A 16,311-nucleotide genomic window follows, 5' to 3' on the forward strand; every position below is an offset into this window, starting at 1 on the left:
GTGCTGGCGCTGCCGGAGCCGGAGCCGAAAGTCCTGTCCTTCACGCTGCGGTTAGCCGGGATCGTCGCGGCTGTGGAGGACAGCTTCGTGCACTTGCAGGTGAGTTATTCGTCTGCTTTCTCCTGTGCTGAGGACTCCTGGAAACGTACAGATTCTGCTTGTAAGGCTTCTTAATGATATGGTTATGAAAACCTGCAATAAGCCTTTTCAGTTCTCACATCAAGCTGCTGTCATCTCATTGCTTGTCTTGCAGCAAGCTGTGCTGTAAGTCCTTATATGTAATACTTCTCAATTTCAGTTCAAAACATTATATAGGATATCAGTGTCTCATCAATAGCTGCAGAATATCATATATCCCTGGGCAGGTCCTTTAGATTTAAACTGCAATTACAGATGTAGTTTTCTGCCCATAGTAGATTGATTTCCTGCAAAAATAAGGGAGCTTCTTAAAGTTCTGTTCTATATAGCAGACTGCGTTTATAGTACAAAACTCTGGTTTGGGAAAGAGATGCATGCAACATAAAGCAGCTTAGCAGATCTAATATATATGTAACTTTTCTGCTGCATCTTAAGAAACAAATAGAACCCTTACACTGCTTAGTCCATAAAAAAGAGAGATGTTGAGTTTAAGTACGAGAATCTGACAATTCTCTATTTTAGTGTTTATTTAGAAGGTTTCACTGCAGTATTTATATTGTTGACGTGAGCTTCTCTGCTCCTCTGAAGCCCCTCTGCTTGCTGTTTATTCTGTGTTCTCTGCCCTCAGCGGCTGGAGCTGCTGGCCAGGCTCTTTGGTGAGGATGGGCCTCTGAACAGAGCAGCGTGGGAAGATGCATCTGTGCGAAGTGGCTGGGTGGAGGGCGTGCACAGCATGGTGCAGCACCAGTCTGCCCTCCACTTCATCTGCAGTGGCGGTGAGTGCTTCCAAGGCTGGTGATGCCTCAAGTCCTCCCATCCATTTTGCTACGATTTTACTGATGAAAAATTAACCAGGGACTCATTTATTTCTTGACACTTACGTTTTGCAGTCCCATTTTCCTTGCATGGGTTTTTAAGTTCTCTTGCTGTTAACACCAACTTTAGATCCTCTATATAAAGAGGCCAGGAATGCTGGATTGGTATTAGTCTATGCAGCATGTGATGGAAATGAGTACTGCTGCTGCAATTCCCTTTTTTCCTTACTGGATCTGTATGCGGATGGTACAAACTCCTTCCATAAATATACTCTCAACACTCCTAATATTACAACCATTACAGTGAAGTCATCTTCTGTTCCTGGGTTACTAAGACATGTGAAGATCTGAAAAAATTTACTTTCTTCTTTTTGTCTGCTTGTACCTAAGGACTGTCTAACTTTTAAAAGGCAGCAGAGACTACAAAATAAAACGTTAGAAAAACAAACCACATTAAAGCCTCTGTGTTACTTGAATTAAAATAATATACAGCTGGACTGCAGCAAGACTCCACAATAGGAAGACTTGATTTTCTCCTTCATTGACTTTTGTTCTGTTTTCACACAGGAGGCATAGATGTGATCTTTGTTCTGCAAGGGGATCCCAGCCTGTTTGTGGCTTCAGCTGTCCATCGGCTTCTGGTGCACTTGCTCACCCTCTCTGTAGGGTCTAAACTGATTGTACCTCTCAGTGCAAAGAGCTGCGACTGGCCACCATTTGCCCACATGATTATAAAGCATATAGAAGATTCTCTTCAATCCAACTCTGCCTCTCACGTCAAGCAGTCGTTAAAGCTGTTAACTAGTCTGTTTAGCAGTTGTCAAGCTCCTTGGACTAAAGTGCTTTGGTTAGGCTTAGCAAAGCACGTAGAATCCTTCTTGACAGAAGATTCTGTTCAAGCACAGCACATACTGGTGGATCTTCTTCTAAACATGGCAAGGTGAAGATCTTGGAACCAGTGATGAGAAATACCATTTGTGTTAGTAGGACATCTGACTTACTGTTCTTTCCTCTCAGGTCTCCCGTGTTTTACGAAGACAGTTTTTGGGCATTAGTGACATCTGCTCTGGAACGCTTAACCCCAGTACAATCAAGTGCTTTGGCAGTGGGAATTCTGAGGCTCTACCTATGGTAAGAGTTGCTGCTATGAAATGTTTTTCACTCTGCAAATGCTCCCAACATCTCTGCTGTGTTTCTGAGACTTGTTTTATTCACCACACTGCATTTTCCACTATATTGCTTAATACAGTGGACTGATTGGTGAGAACCATGCAAATAGCTAACAAACTTCAGACACTGCTATTAGAATAATTATTTCAAAAACAGAAATGAAAAGAGCCAGTGTCATGTTCACACATATGCTTTTGTATTTTACCTAAAGACAGCAATTTCAGACAGAAATACAAAGCTCCTTTAACTTTTTAAGGCCAAGGTTGTTTAAGATGGATATTTTGACTGTCAAATTCAGAAGTATTTGGTTACTTTTCACATAAACAGTGACAAGTGTAACAACTTTAACTGCTGTTCAACAGAAGTATGCATCTTGCATACATCCTGCATCTCTGTCAACAGTAGGAAAACTTAATTTAGAAGGAAGCAGTATAGATGATCTAATCTGACTTTTTATACATTGCAGGGCTGCATTAAGAGATGGATTGGGTTGCTCAGGGCCTTCACCAATCCAGTTTCAAATATCCCAAAGGATGGGGATTCCACAGCTTCTCTGGGCAACCAGTTCCTGTTATTTACCAGTCTCACTATGAAAAGTATTTTCCATGTATCCAGTTGGACTCTGCTTTGTTGCAGTTAAAGGTGTTGCCTCATCTGTTGTGCACCTCAGAGAAATCCTCTGGCATCTTCTCTCTTTAGATAGTGAAAAAGCATGGAGAAATCATCATATGTTAAATGACTATAGCACATACAGATATTTACTTTCAGACTAATTAACACGTGTGTTCTTACTGGGATTTTTTTTTTTTAATGCAATAAATGCCTGTCTAAACTCTCTTCTTAGACAAACTTTCACTCTTCACTGCTGGATGAGGTGTTTGTCAGTTCCAGAACCATTTCTCTCTTTCAGTTAGCCAGGGAGAATCAGAAGAACGCTTGACTTGTGACAGTAATTTCATTTCTGTCCTGTTGCTGGCTTTTTTACAAGCCTATGTGAAAATCACTGGTCTGCTCAGCATTTGGGGATAGATGTTTGGGGTAGAGTTGAAGTTTTCTTGTTTTGGTAATTGCTGTTTCTTCCTTGAAGCCCACAGGCTGTGACGATTAAAGCACTGACTGTTCTCCTTCTACCACTGGAGTGTATTTTGAGAGCAGCCTCCATGGAATATTCAGGTACTATTGCAGTAGAAAAGTTAGAGGCTATTCTGTTTGCCAGTGTTTTAAGTGCCTGGTTCAGACAAAACTGGAGAAAGATAGAAAAAGTGAAGGACAGTAGCAGTGTTTGTGGTAAAGTGCAGCATCCTGCTGACAGTTGCATTTGAAGGGATCTTCATACTGCATCAGCTCAAAATAGTAGTTCAAAAATCAAGTTTGGGGATCACTGTCCTTTGTAATCACCAACAACCTGAGTTTCTCCCTTCTTTGATTCCCTAGGTTTGCTGGATGAGTCAGTTAGTGATCCTTCTGCTGTTGAAAGCCTTCTATCCTCCAAGTCATCTTGTGCTAATTTTCTGTGCCACATACTTGCTCATCTGGAGGAGCTGCTCTCTGTGGAAAGAGTGAGTTCTGCTAGTTAGAAAATCCAGCAGGATACATTCCCAATAGGATAACAAAAGAATATTAAGTCTTGTAAAGAGGGACCATACTTGGTTTTACATCTACCTTCAGAGGCTTAGTTGCCATACATTATATCCATTGCAAGTACTGATCCAGTGAAAAACATAAATTGAGTTGCTTTCCCAAATAGTGAAAAGCATCTCCTCCCATTTATGCAATTATCTCCCACTGGGAGAGAGGAAGGTTACTTGTTTGCAGTTATTAGTATTATGTTACCGTAAGGACAGTAGAAGTTGCAACTTCTGCTGTGTCTCTGCCAGAATCTCTTGCTCTATATGCATGTTTGAAACATTTGATGGAAGCTTGTTGTGTTTTTTTCCCTCCCATTAGGCTTTTTTGCCCGTGAATTTACCCTATGCATCTTTGCTGTGTTCTGTCATGACAATATTACTGTTCTGTAACGACCTCCTGATTCCAGCTTCTCCTCTGGGAAGCAAGATTAGCCAAATCTTGGTAAATTGCTTCCGAGTACAGAAGTCAGCTCTTGATGTCCTTGCAGCACTTTCTGACTGCAAATGTGAGTTAAACTTTGCACTTAAATTTTAATTTTGGAAATTACTATTCTGTATTTGAGGACTGTGCTTGCTTTCTTCTATAAAACAGTTTTATAATCCTGTTTCATTCCATATTTGAAGAGTTGAATTATTCCCTTTTTCTTAATATTGGCTCTTGAGTTTTTCTTTTGCTTTGTTTTCAAACGTTTCAGGCACTGACACAGCTATGAGAAGTTTATTTGACATCCTTCTGGCATACCTGGAGAGTCCAAACACTCCTCCTACTGTGAGTATAGAACTAAAGAAGGCTCCAAATCTACTGGCTCACCCAGTGGAATATACTTCTGACAAGCAGTCTGACAACAGTTGTTTCTTAGCACAGTTAGTATAAGAGTATCTAGAAGGCTCGTTCTGAAGGACTTGCAGGAAATAGCTAAAATGATAATGAGCAGGTAGTTGATCAGTAGATCAGATATTCTTGAAAATATAGGAGCCACCATGTCTAACCATAGAACCAATATAATCAACTTGACATTGCCATTAAGTAATATTGCAGTAATATTTTTGTTTTCTTGCTTTATTTTGTCCAAATGACTCAGGTGACAGCTGCAAATGAAAAGCTGGAGACACTCACAGTGTTTTAAAGTTGAGAACAGTTTGCTAGAAATGTGGCATAAGCACTACTCATTTGTGGCTTATTTTATAGAGTGAAAGTGCATGCACTAATTTCTTCTGACAATTTCACTGTAATTTTGAGTCCAAAAAAAAATTGTATCTAGCATAAAGACAACAATGCCTTCTGCTGCAGTAAAGTACATCTGCTTTATATTTCTTCAGGTTCTGAAGAAATCATTTAAAGCTATGTCCAAGTGGTTGATGAGCTCGTCAGGAATCTCCTTCTTCAAAAATAAGCAACAAGCTGAGAAGATTTTGCAAGGTAACAAAGCTATCAAAGTTCAGACAAACAGAAACTAGTGGCACATCTGAAATGTGCTCTCACCTTCTTTTTCCACTTAAAGCACTTAGGATTTGTTTGTAGTTGTGGTGAATTTAGTTGTACCTACTCATACAGTGCTTTGTAGAACTGAGAGAGAAGCTCACAGCATCAACAAGAGGGGTCACATCAGAAAACAGTGCAGAGGTTGTACAGTGGTTTGGTTTGTTAGCTTTCATGTTGATTCCTACCTCTCGCTTGGCTTTCACAGATGTATTTCTGGTGCTGCAGAAGCGTTTGTGCAGTCCTTGTTGGGAAGTACGAGACTCTTCTCTGGAGTTCCTCACCAGCTTGATTAGAAACCTGGCAGGTATGTGCAGAGATTTAATGGTTCAGGTCGGAGGACCGTTTCTTGTGATGTCATGAAAGTCAGTCAGGCCTGTGGAGCATCCTCTGACCTGTAACTGCAGGGGGAAGGAAGGAAGGAAGGAAGGAAGAAAGGAAGGAAGGAAGGAAGGAAAAGGTAAGTAGAGATTTTTACTTTCAGATCACAGCCAAAATCTGTCAAAAAGATTAATAAATGTACACTACTATTCTGTTGAATTTGAATTGCTGTGTCCTCCTTAATGAACTTTAGCAAATTAAACTATGTCACATGGCTTGACAGCAGTAAGGGATGACCTTTTTTTTCTTCCTCCCTTCTTCCTCCCAAACAAAAGTTGCGTGATGGGGCTGAAACCACACTCTGATTTACGTGGAGCAAAGTTTTTCTCACCAATAGAAACAACTGTAAATGCATTTTTCCAAACTCTAGTGTCAAACACGGCATGGCTGGGATTCACCAAGCTGCTGCAAAGCGAGGAGCCTGACAGAAAGTGTCCGTGCTCCTGTGAGCAGCAGCTCCATTCACTGTCAGCTGCCCTGCAGTCAGCGATCATCTTCGTATGACACAAATCACTGTTTGCATTGGAAACAAGTTCATGCTCTGAGAGAATAAAGCCTCACTTCTTTGCATTGCTGTCTCGTTTACAGACCGCAGTGAGTTCAGGCAGTCTCTCCTGTCTTCAGAGATACCAAAGCTTACAGAAAACCTTCTTGAGGATCCAGAGAGCTATGTGCGAGCGAGCGCTGTGACTGCTATGGGACACCTGGCCTTCATTACTTACGTCTTCATTCCAGAGTCACGTGTTGCAGGGAGTCAGTATAATAAAGAGGTATGACTTTGTGTAATCCACTGCAGACACAAGCAGAACTACACCTTGTTTTACTGTTTTTTGTTGTGCTTTTTCGTTTGTTTTTAATGTTCCTCTCCTCTTTTCTTTTTACATTTAGAAAACTGCAGCAAAGCTTCAAGAAATCTTGTCCACAGACCCAGAGGTTTTTCCTAGGAGAGCTGTGATGAGCATCTTCACCATGTGGCTAAAAGAGAGCTGCACAGGTCAACCGGAAGAGACAGAGCAGTTCGTCTCTACAGTGGTCAAGACCGCAGCACATGACTTAGACTGGGAAGTCAAACTTGGTTGTTTGGAACTGGTTCAAATTTTCTGTACCTATATGTTTTGCCAGTTTGGCCTTCCTGAATGCTTTTATGCTCCTGTCTCATCTGCAGTCCCTAGTTCCATTCATCAGTACGAGCCACTGCAGATGTTTTGCCGAGCAAACCTGTTCAGCTTCTTGTTTCAGTCTTTGTGTGACTGTGACAAGCCAGTGGGTCAGAAAGCCTGTGAAATACTGCTTACCTTACAATCTCAGTTCTGTCAGAGTAGCACCACAGATTCACAAGGAACTGAAGACTTACCTGCAGGACATGGCATTCATTGGTTACAAAGGACACTAAAGCAGGGTTCTCTGGTCCAGAACTTCCCCACAGATGATGGTAATGGAGTGGACTTTCAAGATCCAGAGAGCATGATGTTAGCTTTGAGAACAATAGACTTAGTGGAACTACACAGTGACCTAAATAAAGGTAGTGGCTATGTGGAGAAAAGCCCCCAGTCCCTCTTAGAAGACATCCTTGCTACTGCGGGGACCGTAGAGGAGAATGAAGCTGACTGCTACTAAAGACATCTTTTGCTTTGAGGGAACAGTACTTACACAGGTTTCTTGTGAAGAGAATTTTTGCTACCAAAGTCTTGTAAGAGAAGATAGTAGGAAGTGTTACTCTGAACAGTAAAAAAGGAATAGTTTTGTCAGCTGTTAAAAGTGTTAGAAAAATCTTTGTTTTTAATACTGATAGCTTCTCTTATTTTTAAGTATATTCTCTGATAAAATGATCTGCCTGTTTTATTTTTCTAAGTAAATAAAGAAATGCATTTCTTCTGTTTTTAACGTGTAAGTATGTTAAGAAAGCAGCAGATCCTCCCTACATAAGGAAACATTTTTTAAAAAAAAAAGGTGACTGAAAGCAAGCTCTTGTATGCTCCTAGAAACAAATTCATTACCTGCAACACAGTGGGCTGAGCTGTCAGTATCCAAGTTGCTACTTCGCACTTTGCATCATGAAAACAGTGGTCCTGCCATAAACTCTCTTTTCCTGCCATGCAAGGACTCGGGATGTAAAGAGAGGTGGGCTGCTGGGCAGAGGAGGAAGCTGCACACTGCCTTTCTGGGCTGAGTTTTTGTGGGAACTGCAGCTTTTGCATCATCAGCACAGTAACTGCACAGTCCCTGCAGGAGGCAGATTTCCCCACACAGCTGCTACAGACGATTTCAGCAAAGGCTGTGGCCAAGCACGGGGCTCGTGTCATGTCAAAGGCACCAGTGCTCAGCTCTGTCACTTTAATGTGGCTTAATGTAGCAGGCAGCAGCTACACAAGTGATAACGACGCAGGACATCACAGATGAGAAAAACCCACATCTCTGAGAGCAAGTACTGTGAACAAAGAAGATTACAAAGCTCTTTTCAGCTCTTTATCTGAACAGGGGCAGTGTGAGTTCTGTTGCTTGATCTATACACAGGTATGAAATTCCAAGAATCATTTTCAACGCATTTCAACAAAGCACTGAAAAAAGGATTTATCCTCTCACTGCTCAGACTCACATTGACGTAGCAAAGAATGTTTGGCTCAGCCCTATGCCAGTAACAGCTTTATAAAAGCTGTCAAAAGAATAGTTGTTAGTTTTCTGTTTTAATACATGGGACATTTAAAATTCAAAGAACTGTCTTTGCTTAGTTATGCTAATTGTACGAGTGAAGTAAAAAATGAGCCATAAGTGTCTGGGGCTGCTGCTTAAGCCTTAGATATGTGGTCTGTGAGTGCACATCTTAGAAATTTCTTTTGTCCATCTCATAAAATTTGCTCTACCTTTCAACACAAGCTCATCAAGGCTTTTAAAACCACCACACGTAACAGAGGAAACTCATCAGCCAGCTTCACCACAGTTCTCAGCAATTAACAGTGATAAAATATATCAGCAGCCACACCCCTGTGCTGTGTCATTTCCCTCCAGCACTGTGGCTTTTGTCCTCTGCTGAGAAATAAAGCACTGCTAAACGTAACACAGCCAGACCTCAGCCTGTGGCAGAGCTGCTTCTCCATGTGCAGCACAGACTGTGCACATAACCCATCCTTCAAACAAGCTGAGTGCCTATGCAGGACGGGATGGTACAACGCTGGTGATGTTTCATTCATTAAGTGTCTCTGCCCAGTGACAGTGGTCCTGGTGGTCCCATCTGGGGGTCACTTCCCAGGTCAGGTGGAAAGTAACACTGGGATCTTAAAGAGGGCTGTGGTGGGGATGCTCATCTTCACACCTGTGAGCCACAAACACCCTTTGTGGGACTGGTCACACAATTACAACTCCTGTTATGTGCCAACAATAAAGCAGCAGTTAAAGAAAGATCTGACAGCAGTTGCTAAGTGACAGCATCCATATTGAACAGCCATGGGATGGGCACAGGGAGCTGCACAGCAATCCCACTTTGTCCATAGAATTAAGGGAAAAAACGCTCTTTTCAGTACCATCCAATAACCTTGGCTGATGCACCCAAACCAGCAGCACCAAACGTTCACTGCTGCTTGCTCTTCCCACCACTTCCTCCCCAGTGAACTGGTGCACAGGACAACACCACGACATTCTTGGCTGAACAGCCCATTCTGATCAACAGGAAATAATGACAGTGTTGGCACTGATGGTTATTGGAAAAATCAACAGCAACAAAACCCAGCAAAAATCCGCCCATCGGCTTCCCAAGCAAACCCATGGCTATGATTAACAGTGAGCAGAGCTGTTGTATTGGAAAAATATGGTAACTTTTTCAGAGCTTCAAACAATGTACGTCCTAAAGAAAGCATTTAAACTTAAATTGACTGAAATGGTGGCCAAGCTGAGGAGCCTACAGTCCTGCAGGGCATGAAGGTTCACCTGCTCCTGACAGGGCTGGGAGCAAGGAGACCATGAGCACTGCTTTGCCTGGGTGGAGAACTGCTCATCCCCAGAGAGGAGAGACTAATGGGCATCTCTGGCAGCTCGGTGCCCCCAAGCAAGGTACGCTTTCAAAAGAGAAAAACATCAGCACTGCAAGCAGGCTCTCTACAAACTCTTGCTCACCCTGCATGCTATCACACAGTGTAGAAGCAGTCCGAGGCTGTGCTGGTAGCAGAGACAAAAGGACTGATCCATCAGCACACTGTGAACAGCAGGAAGTGACCAGGAAGTGTCACCACCCAGCTGCCAAGGGAGGAGAGGATCACAAACACCGCTCAGCTGCCTCAGTGCCAACACAGTACAGACATGAGGGACCACCTCTGCCCACCAATGCAGCATAGGGAACTCATCAGCACGTGGCCCACCTTCACTGCAAGCCACTGCTGAATTGAAGGATGCCCTTTCCTAATGGATTCCCTTCCAGCTCCATCCACACAACTCTCGATTTCCAGTGCTGGGAGGAGCTGCCCTGACCCTGCTGCCAGCTCTCACAGCACAGAGCTCATGCCAGCACAATCAGAGCTCATCCAGACAGATAAAGCCAGCTTGGCTGTTGCCTTTGGTCACTGCTCCCATGTTATCATACGGAACGCTTCCCTTTTGCACATTCCTCCAATGTAAAATGTGAATTTGCTCTCTATTCCATCCAGAAATGCAGCCAGCTAACTGTACATTCTCATAGCTCTTCTCCTTATTGCTCACATTTCTTCTCAACAGCCAGGACAACGTGCCCTGTCCTGGCACCAAAGCACTATGAATCATACAGCACAAACATAACACTGCAGCACAGACAAAGGTCTGATCCTCAGCAGCACTAAATCAGCTCAGAGGTGCAGTCTGGCCAAGCGAGAAGCACATCCCCAGTGTGTGCTGCAACACAGCTTCCACCCCACTGGTGCTACAGATATGGCATCGTGGAAAGAAGAACAGAGCCCTCCAGCCTCTCCAGTTCCTGCACTGGGAACTTCTGACCTGGGGGAATCAGCATTGCCTTCCTCCCGAGTTTGGGAGCATCTTCGCCACCCTTCATGTACTGCGATGAGATCAAAGATCCATCTCCATGGAAACGTCTGAGCGCACGGAGTTGCTGCACTACGGCGCTGCATCCCGCTCGTGGGCTTTGGCACTGCTGCTTGGAGCAGAAGCTTTAAGAACAGATGTATCAGCATTCGGATCTCTGCATAAATGGCTTGATTAGTAATAATTGATTACATGAGCAGCGTGAGTATAAATAGCACATACTATGGAGTGTGACAGTGTGACAGCAAGTATAGGGAGTTCAATGCAGATTTGGGGAGACACAGCCAGCAGACGTGCATTTTGTAAAATGTGGGCTTTTCTCCGGGGGAGAGGCAGGAGGGAGCAGCCATACCTGTCACTGTGTGCCTCCATCAGCTCCAGATGCAATGCTGATCACAGTGGCCACCCAGCTGCGCACAGAGGAACTCAAACAGATGAGGGACACTCGTGCTCTTCCATAGCAGCCACCTGCTGTCCCCACACCCGAAGCTGGGTAGGACTGCCTGCACACACAGAGCCCAGAACCAGGGTGGGCAGAGCAGCTGAAGCCCATCACTGCCCACTCAGACATCTCTGCAGGGAGGGCTGGTCTCACTCCAAAGGGACTGCCAGCGGAGCAGCAGCAGCAGCCCAGCAAAGCCTTCATGAGCTCTGTGCTCAGCCTGCTCCCCTGGGACCAGCAATGACTGGAGGCACAATGCTGGGTCACTGCAGCGATCTCCTGTCCTGTAGTGCTGAGCTCCAGCTACCCCAGCACAGTCCATCTTACATCTGATTCCCAGGAGGTGGAAAATAAAAATTGCAAAGAGATAGATGTGGTTTATGATATTGTTGTTCCTAGCTCAGCTCACCACGTGGCCACGCAAAGTGCTGACCTGCTGCACCATGGGCAGGACAGAAACACTCAGAGAGCTGCTGCAGCTGACAGAAAGTGGCTGTAAATACTCAGCTCCACAGAAAATCCTCTATTCCACTTACATGAGGTTTAAGCCAAGGCCAGGACATAAGAAAGAGAAACAGAACTCACTCATGTCCTGAGAAAGGAGAGCAGCAAACAGCAAAGCAGAGCTGACAGCGCTGACGTGGGGAGCTCCAAGGAGCTCACACAGTGTCTCACTGCTGTGTGCAGCAACACTGAGCCCCGAGTCACCCATATGCACAGACTGTTATTTCTGTAATCATATTAAAGAATTTCAGAATAGCAACTGTGCAGTGAGCAGCCCAGCTGCCAGCGTTTAGCCTTATCCTAGGGCACAAGCAGAGTATGCCAGGCTTGAATTAACGACGTATAAGCTGCACCATGCTGAGTTTCATGGCTTAATTATAAAAGAGAAAGCAATAATCAGGGGATCTATAAGGCTAATAAACGTTCTGAGAGCACCGAGTGTGACACAAGAGCCACAGCCAGTGTGACAGGACATGAATGCATTTAAAAAGCACATTAATCACACGCCGTGCACTAATTTGCAGCTGGCTTCCAGCGACAGCACTTGGCCTTTAGCCACCTTCGTGGCATCCCTGGGTAGAAGCAGACCGGCTCCAGAGCAATGCCAGCACCATGAGCACTGACCCCGCCATGAGCCAGGACATGGGGGCTCATCCTGCAGGACACAGCCCAGCTCCCAGCCCTGCTGCTCCCAGTGCCTCCACTGCGCTCAGTTTGGTGCTGGCAGTGCCCACCAGTGCGTTCATTCAGCCAAGGAGAAAAGTGGGGCACGCTGATTTGCCCAAATATCTCAGTGTCTCCGAATCTCTCTCCTCTCCATCTCGTATCTCATCTCACTGCAGCTTTTTAATTGCACAGCTTGGTGCTCGGCTTTGCTTCTTGTTCAAAGATTCCCTTGTTTTTATACAGAGTACATTTTTCTCCAGAGTGCACTGTCTCCATTTAATTATTGCCCATTGAAACTCAATGTCTTTGCCTCTCTCTTAGGAAAAACTCCGATAGAGCTTAAAATGAAGCTGCCACCAAGGAGAACACCTTCACCTGTGCTTTCCCAAATTCCTCTGCACCAAGGTGCCCCCCCAGCCCTGCACCACTGCTGACACCAGCTGGGTGCTCCATGGGCCGAAATGCCGCGGACTGGGAGTCAGCCCCATCTGCACGAGGAAAACCCAAAGTGCTCCCAAACACCCACTTCTGCCCAGTAATTCACTGCATCACTGCATCCTCCTCGCTTTGCCCTCCGCAAAGGGCAGCTCTCTTCACATCTGTGTTCTGATGTTACCATCAGACAAAAGTGTATTGAAGTATCTGCACTTCTTCTCTTCCTAATAATCCCAAATTTAACTTTGTCCTACTTAGCACCTCCTCTGGCACTGGGAGGTGAGATGCTATTTCTGCTGGCCTCAATACTGAACCCAGGGAAGACACAGAGCAGGTCCGGGCTGGGCTTAAAGCCTGGGATGGATTGCTCCAGCACAGCCTCCTTCCATGGGGCTCCTGAACCTCGGACAGGAGCCACAAAGCACTGATCCCTAACATTGCCAGCAGCAAAAATAAAAATGAATTTAAAAGTACCTAAACCCTCTGCAAAGATACAGGAATCTGAAATCTCTCTTCCTTTGTGGAGCACACACACCAACTGCCCACAGGGAGATTCCAAACACGAGATCAGTGCTGAAAAGGGAAAGCAGCTCTGCAAACGAGCAGAGCTTGGGATAAGAGAAGTTTTCCTTCTATTAGCAGTACAGCGGAACTGAAGCAGCAATCAGCCAGCTGCAGGAGGGACAGCCCCTTCCCCAGGGTCTCAAACCTCAGGCTCCATTTAAAAGCCTTAATAAACCCAGGATATAGGTGGTACCATGACCTAGTAACAGATCTGCAAATAAACAGCTCCCGCTTCACTTAATCGCCGTTCTCCTTTCCCCTCCCTCCCCTCTCCCTCCAGCAGCAGTTGTATCAGCAGATTGCACTCACTGATCAGAGCAGGGCTGGGGCTGTTTGTCTCTTCCAGTCTGTGTCACTGCAGGAGCACCAGCCCACTGATGGAGCTGGGCTGTGCCAGGACACAGTGCAGAGGGACAGTTCTGCTTGCAGGCATGGTCCCAGGGCCTTGGGGACACCGATGCCTCAGCTCTCTCACCTCCCAGAAAGGACCTGCTGCCTGCTGCTCCCCTTTTCCTCCATCATCCTTCGCTGCAGCTGCTCCTCACCGCTTTGTGGAAAAGGCAAAAAAATCCCGACAACATCACTGTTTGCCTCCATGAGGTCCATCCCAACTGCTGAGGGCAGGGCGATGGATGGGCTGTGCCCAGAGCAGCAGCTGGGCACAGGAGGAACCTGTCCAGGCACCAGAGAGACACATCACAGCTTTTAAGGACATTACGGAGAGCGAATGGAAGAGACGAGGAATGGTTCCCCTTCTCGTGCCCTCTGATGCAGGCAGAGCCAGAACAGCAGTTTCAGAGGGGAAGCACAAAGCTGCCACAGCCTGTCTGACACAGTCCCTAGCCTGTATAAGAAGAACACCTGCTTTATTGATTCCTCATCTCCTGCTTCAGACCGTCCTGCTATCAGAAACAAATCTCTAGCCTACAAAGAAGGCAAACCTGTCCCCAGCAGCACTCCCAGTGTGGTAACCCTCAGCCTCTGCCACAATCTGCTCAGTCCTGCTTCTCCTTTTCCCTCACCATCAATGCACAGCACCCAAAGTCTGTCCCTGTCAGAAACCTTTACATCGCTCCTTTTTGCAAAGCAGCATCTTAAGGCCAGGCTCTTGTTCTGGTGCATTCCCCCGTCCTCCTCCTGGTGCTCCTGGCAGGACTGCACCTGCGTTAGGACCAAGCACAAAGTGGCTGCTGTTAATGCAGCCCTCTGCAGGGCTGCCCAAATCTACATCAGGGCTTTGCGGCCACAGAGCAGGAACAGGAGATGAACCCACAGTGCTTTGTCAAGGCTGCTTTTCACACTCAAACTTTAAGAAAGTTTGCTCATACGCATTTCTGCTTTGTGGTAGCAGACCAGACTGCTGCTAAATGCACCCTGCCTTCTTCGAAACTGCTGCAGATTGCAAAGACAGAGAAATAATACCAACTTCTCAACAGCCCAAGCACCAATCCCAGGAGAAAGTGTCACACCTGCAGCATTCAGCAGAAGCAGAACCTTCCTTGGTTGCACAAAGCCCAGCACTGTGTGCCTGTCTGGAGCCCATCTCACAGAAAGGGCATCTTATCTTGTTTGGAAAACTCCAACATATGTGGAGGCGTTCACTGTCCTCAGCAATTTATTCCAGGAGCTCATCAGCTTCATTCTAAAGAAAAAAACCCAGTGTGTTATTTCCTCATTTCAGCTTGTCTGGCTGTAGCCTCTGGCTGTAATTTGGTCTCCTGTCCATGGCTCACAAAGCACTCAATACTGACATTTTCCTTCATGGAGATGTCCATGTATGCAGCTTTCTTCAAATGACCAAAAGGCACTCTCTGAAGAGCCACTCCTGGTACTGTTTTGGGGCAGATTCCCTTCTGTTTGTGAGGACACCACAGCAGCACCAGTCCTGTTCAGCTGTGCTGACTGATCTGTAGGTGGGCAGCTAAAGAAAGCATTAAATACCAAGGTTACATGCAATAGGTTTTGTAGGAAACAAACCTAAATCTCCATTCCTGGAGCACGCTGCCAGCATTGCTGCCTCGTTTAGCTCTTGGCTTCTCTGGGGCAGGAGCTGCCTGTCTGGGGTTTGTGTTGCTCTGAACACTGATGGTGTACTACAAACAACACACAGATACATCATTTCAGATAATTAATACAAATAAACACTAATTACAAGCAGCAACCAATTAGAACTGAACAGAGGGCATCTCCCGTGCTTTGGTGAGCGGATGAACGGAAGGGATGATGCTGCAAGGCCGTCGGGCCCAGCCCTGCCCTGCCCCCACGCTGCACTGCAGAAGGGTTCCCACAGAGGCTGCCAGGTGAGACTGCTGCTGCTCCCCTCCTTCTGATTACGATAGCAGCTAATTAAGGCAATTTCTCACCACAATGCTCTCAGTGCCTTAAGAGCAATGCAGAGCCCAGGGTGGCAGGCTGCTGCATGCAGTGATTTTCTTATCCTGGTGCTCACTAACCCCGCAGCACTGCAATCTACCCACCTGTATGGCCACTGAGGCTCTGGTGGAGCATTCCTGCTGTACCCTGCAGAGCTGTGCCTGCAGTGTGGGCTGCAAGGAGCACTGCGGCTCCACAGCCTGAGAAATGTATTCCTAACTTCTGTTTGTGTCACTTAGGGACAAAGTCCAGGTTCCAGCTGGGATCTTCGTTTGTCCTTCCATCTAGTGATGAAGAAACTCAGGATCAAAGCACCGAAAGGATCAAAACACAAAAGCTAGACTTCATGAGGAAATGGGGCTGGAGATCCACTCCTCCAGCGTAATTAACCTTTCTGAGAACAGATAATATTCCCAAATTAAAGGACACCCTGGGACACAGAAACACATCCACGTCATGCGAGAGAGACGCGCTAAGAGGAGCATCAAGGCAAACACAGCCACCACTCCCATGGAGCAGATCTCATCAGTCTCCGGTACAACCACATAACTAGAGCTCTGCTCTCCAGACACCCACTCCAACCTTCCTTTCTTATTAACAGAGCAGATTAAAGAGCTCTCAGCCCTTGCGGCACCGGCACGTCGCCCAGCCCCGGGCTCCCGGCAGGAGCGCGCTCCCATCGCTCCTCTCCCAGCTCCAGCGGGGACCCGC

General features: G+C 45.9%; 1 protein-coding gene across 1 annotated transcript; it reads left to right on the plus strand.

The window, feature by feature from the left end:
* On the plus strand, nt 1-7,491 carry BRAT1 (BRCA1 associated ATM activator 1; the record flags this gene model as incomplete). Its single annotated transcript, XM_010719844.2, has 12 exons — nt 1-99; nt 767-914; nt 1,521-1,893; nt 1,971-2,084; nt 3,211-3,296; nt 3,558-3,682; nt 4,071-4,257; nt 4,447-4,520; nt 5,072-5,171; nt 5,440-5,538; nt 6,201-6,382; nt 6,501-7,491. Coding segments are annotated over 12 exons (2,316 nt in total), but the record flags the coding sequence as incomplete, so codon positions are not given.
* Between the last annotated feature and the right edge of the window lie 8,820 nt (nt 7,492-16,311).

Source organism: Meleagris gallopavo, chromosome 16, assembly GCF_000146605.3.
Source record: "Meleagris gallopavo isolate NT-WF06-2002-E0010 breed Aviagen turkey brand Nicholas breeding stock chromosome 16, Turkey_5.1, whole genome shotgun sequence".
NCBI lineage: Eukaryota > Metazoa > Chordata > Aves > Galliformes > Phasianidae > Meleagris > Meleagris gallopavo.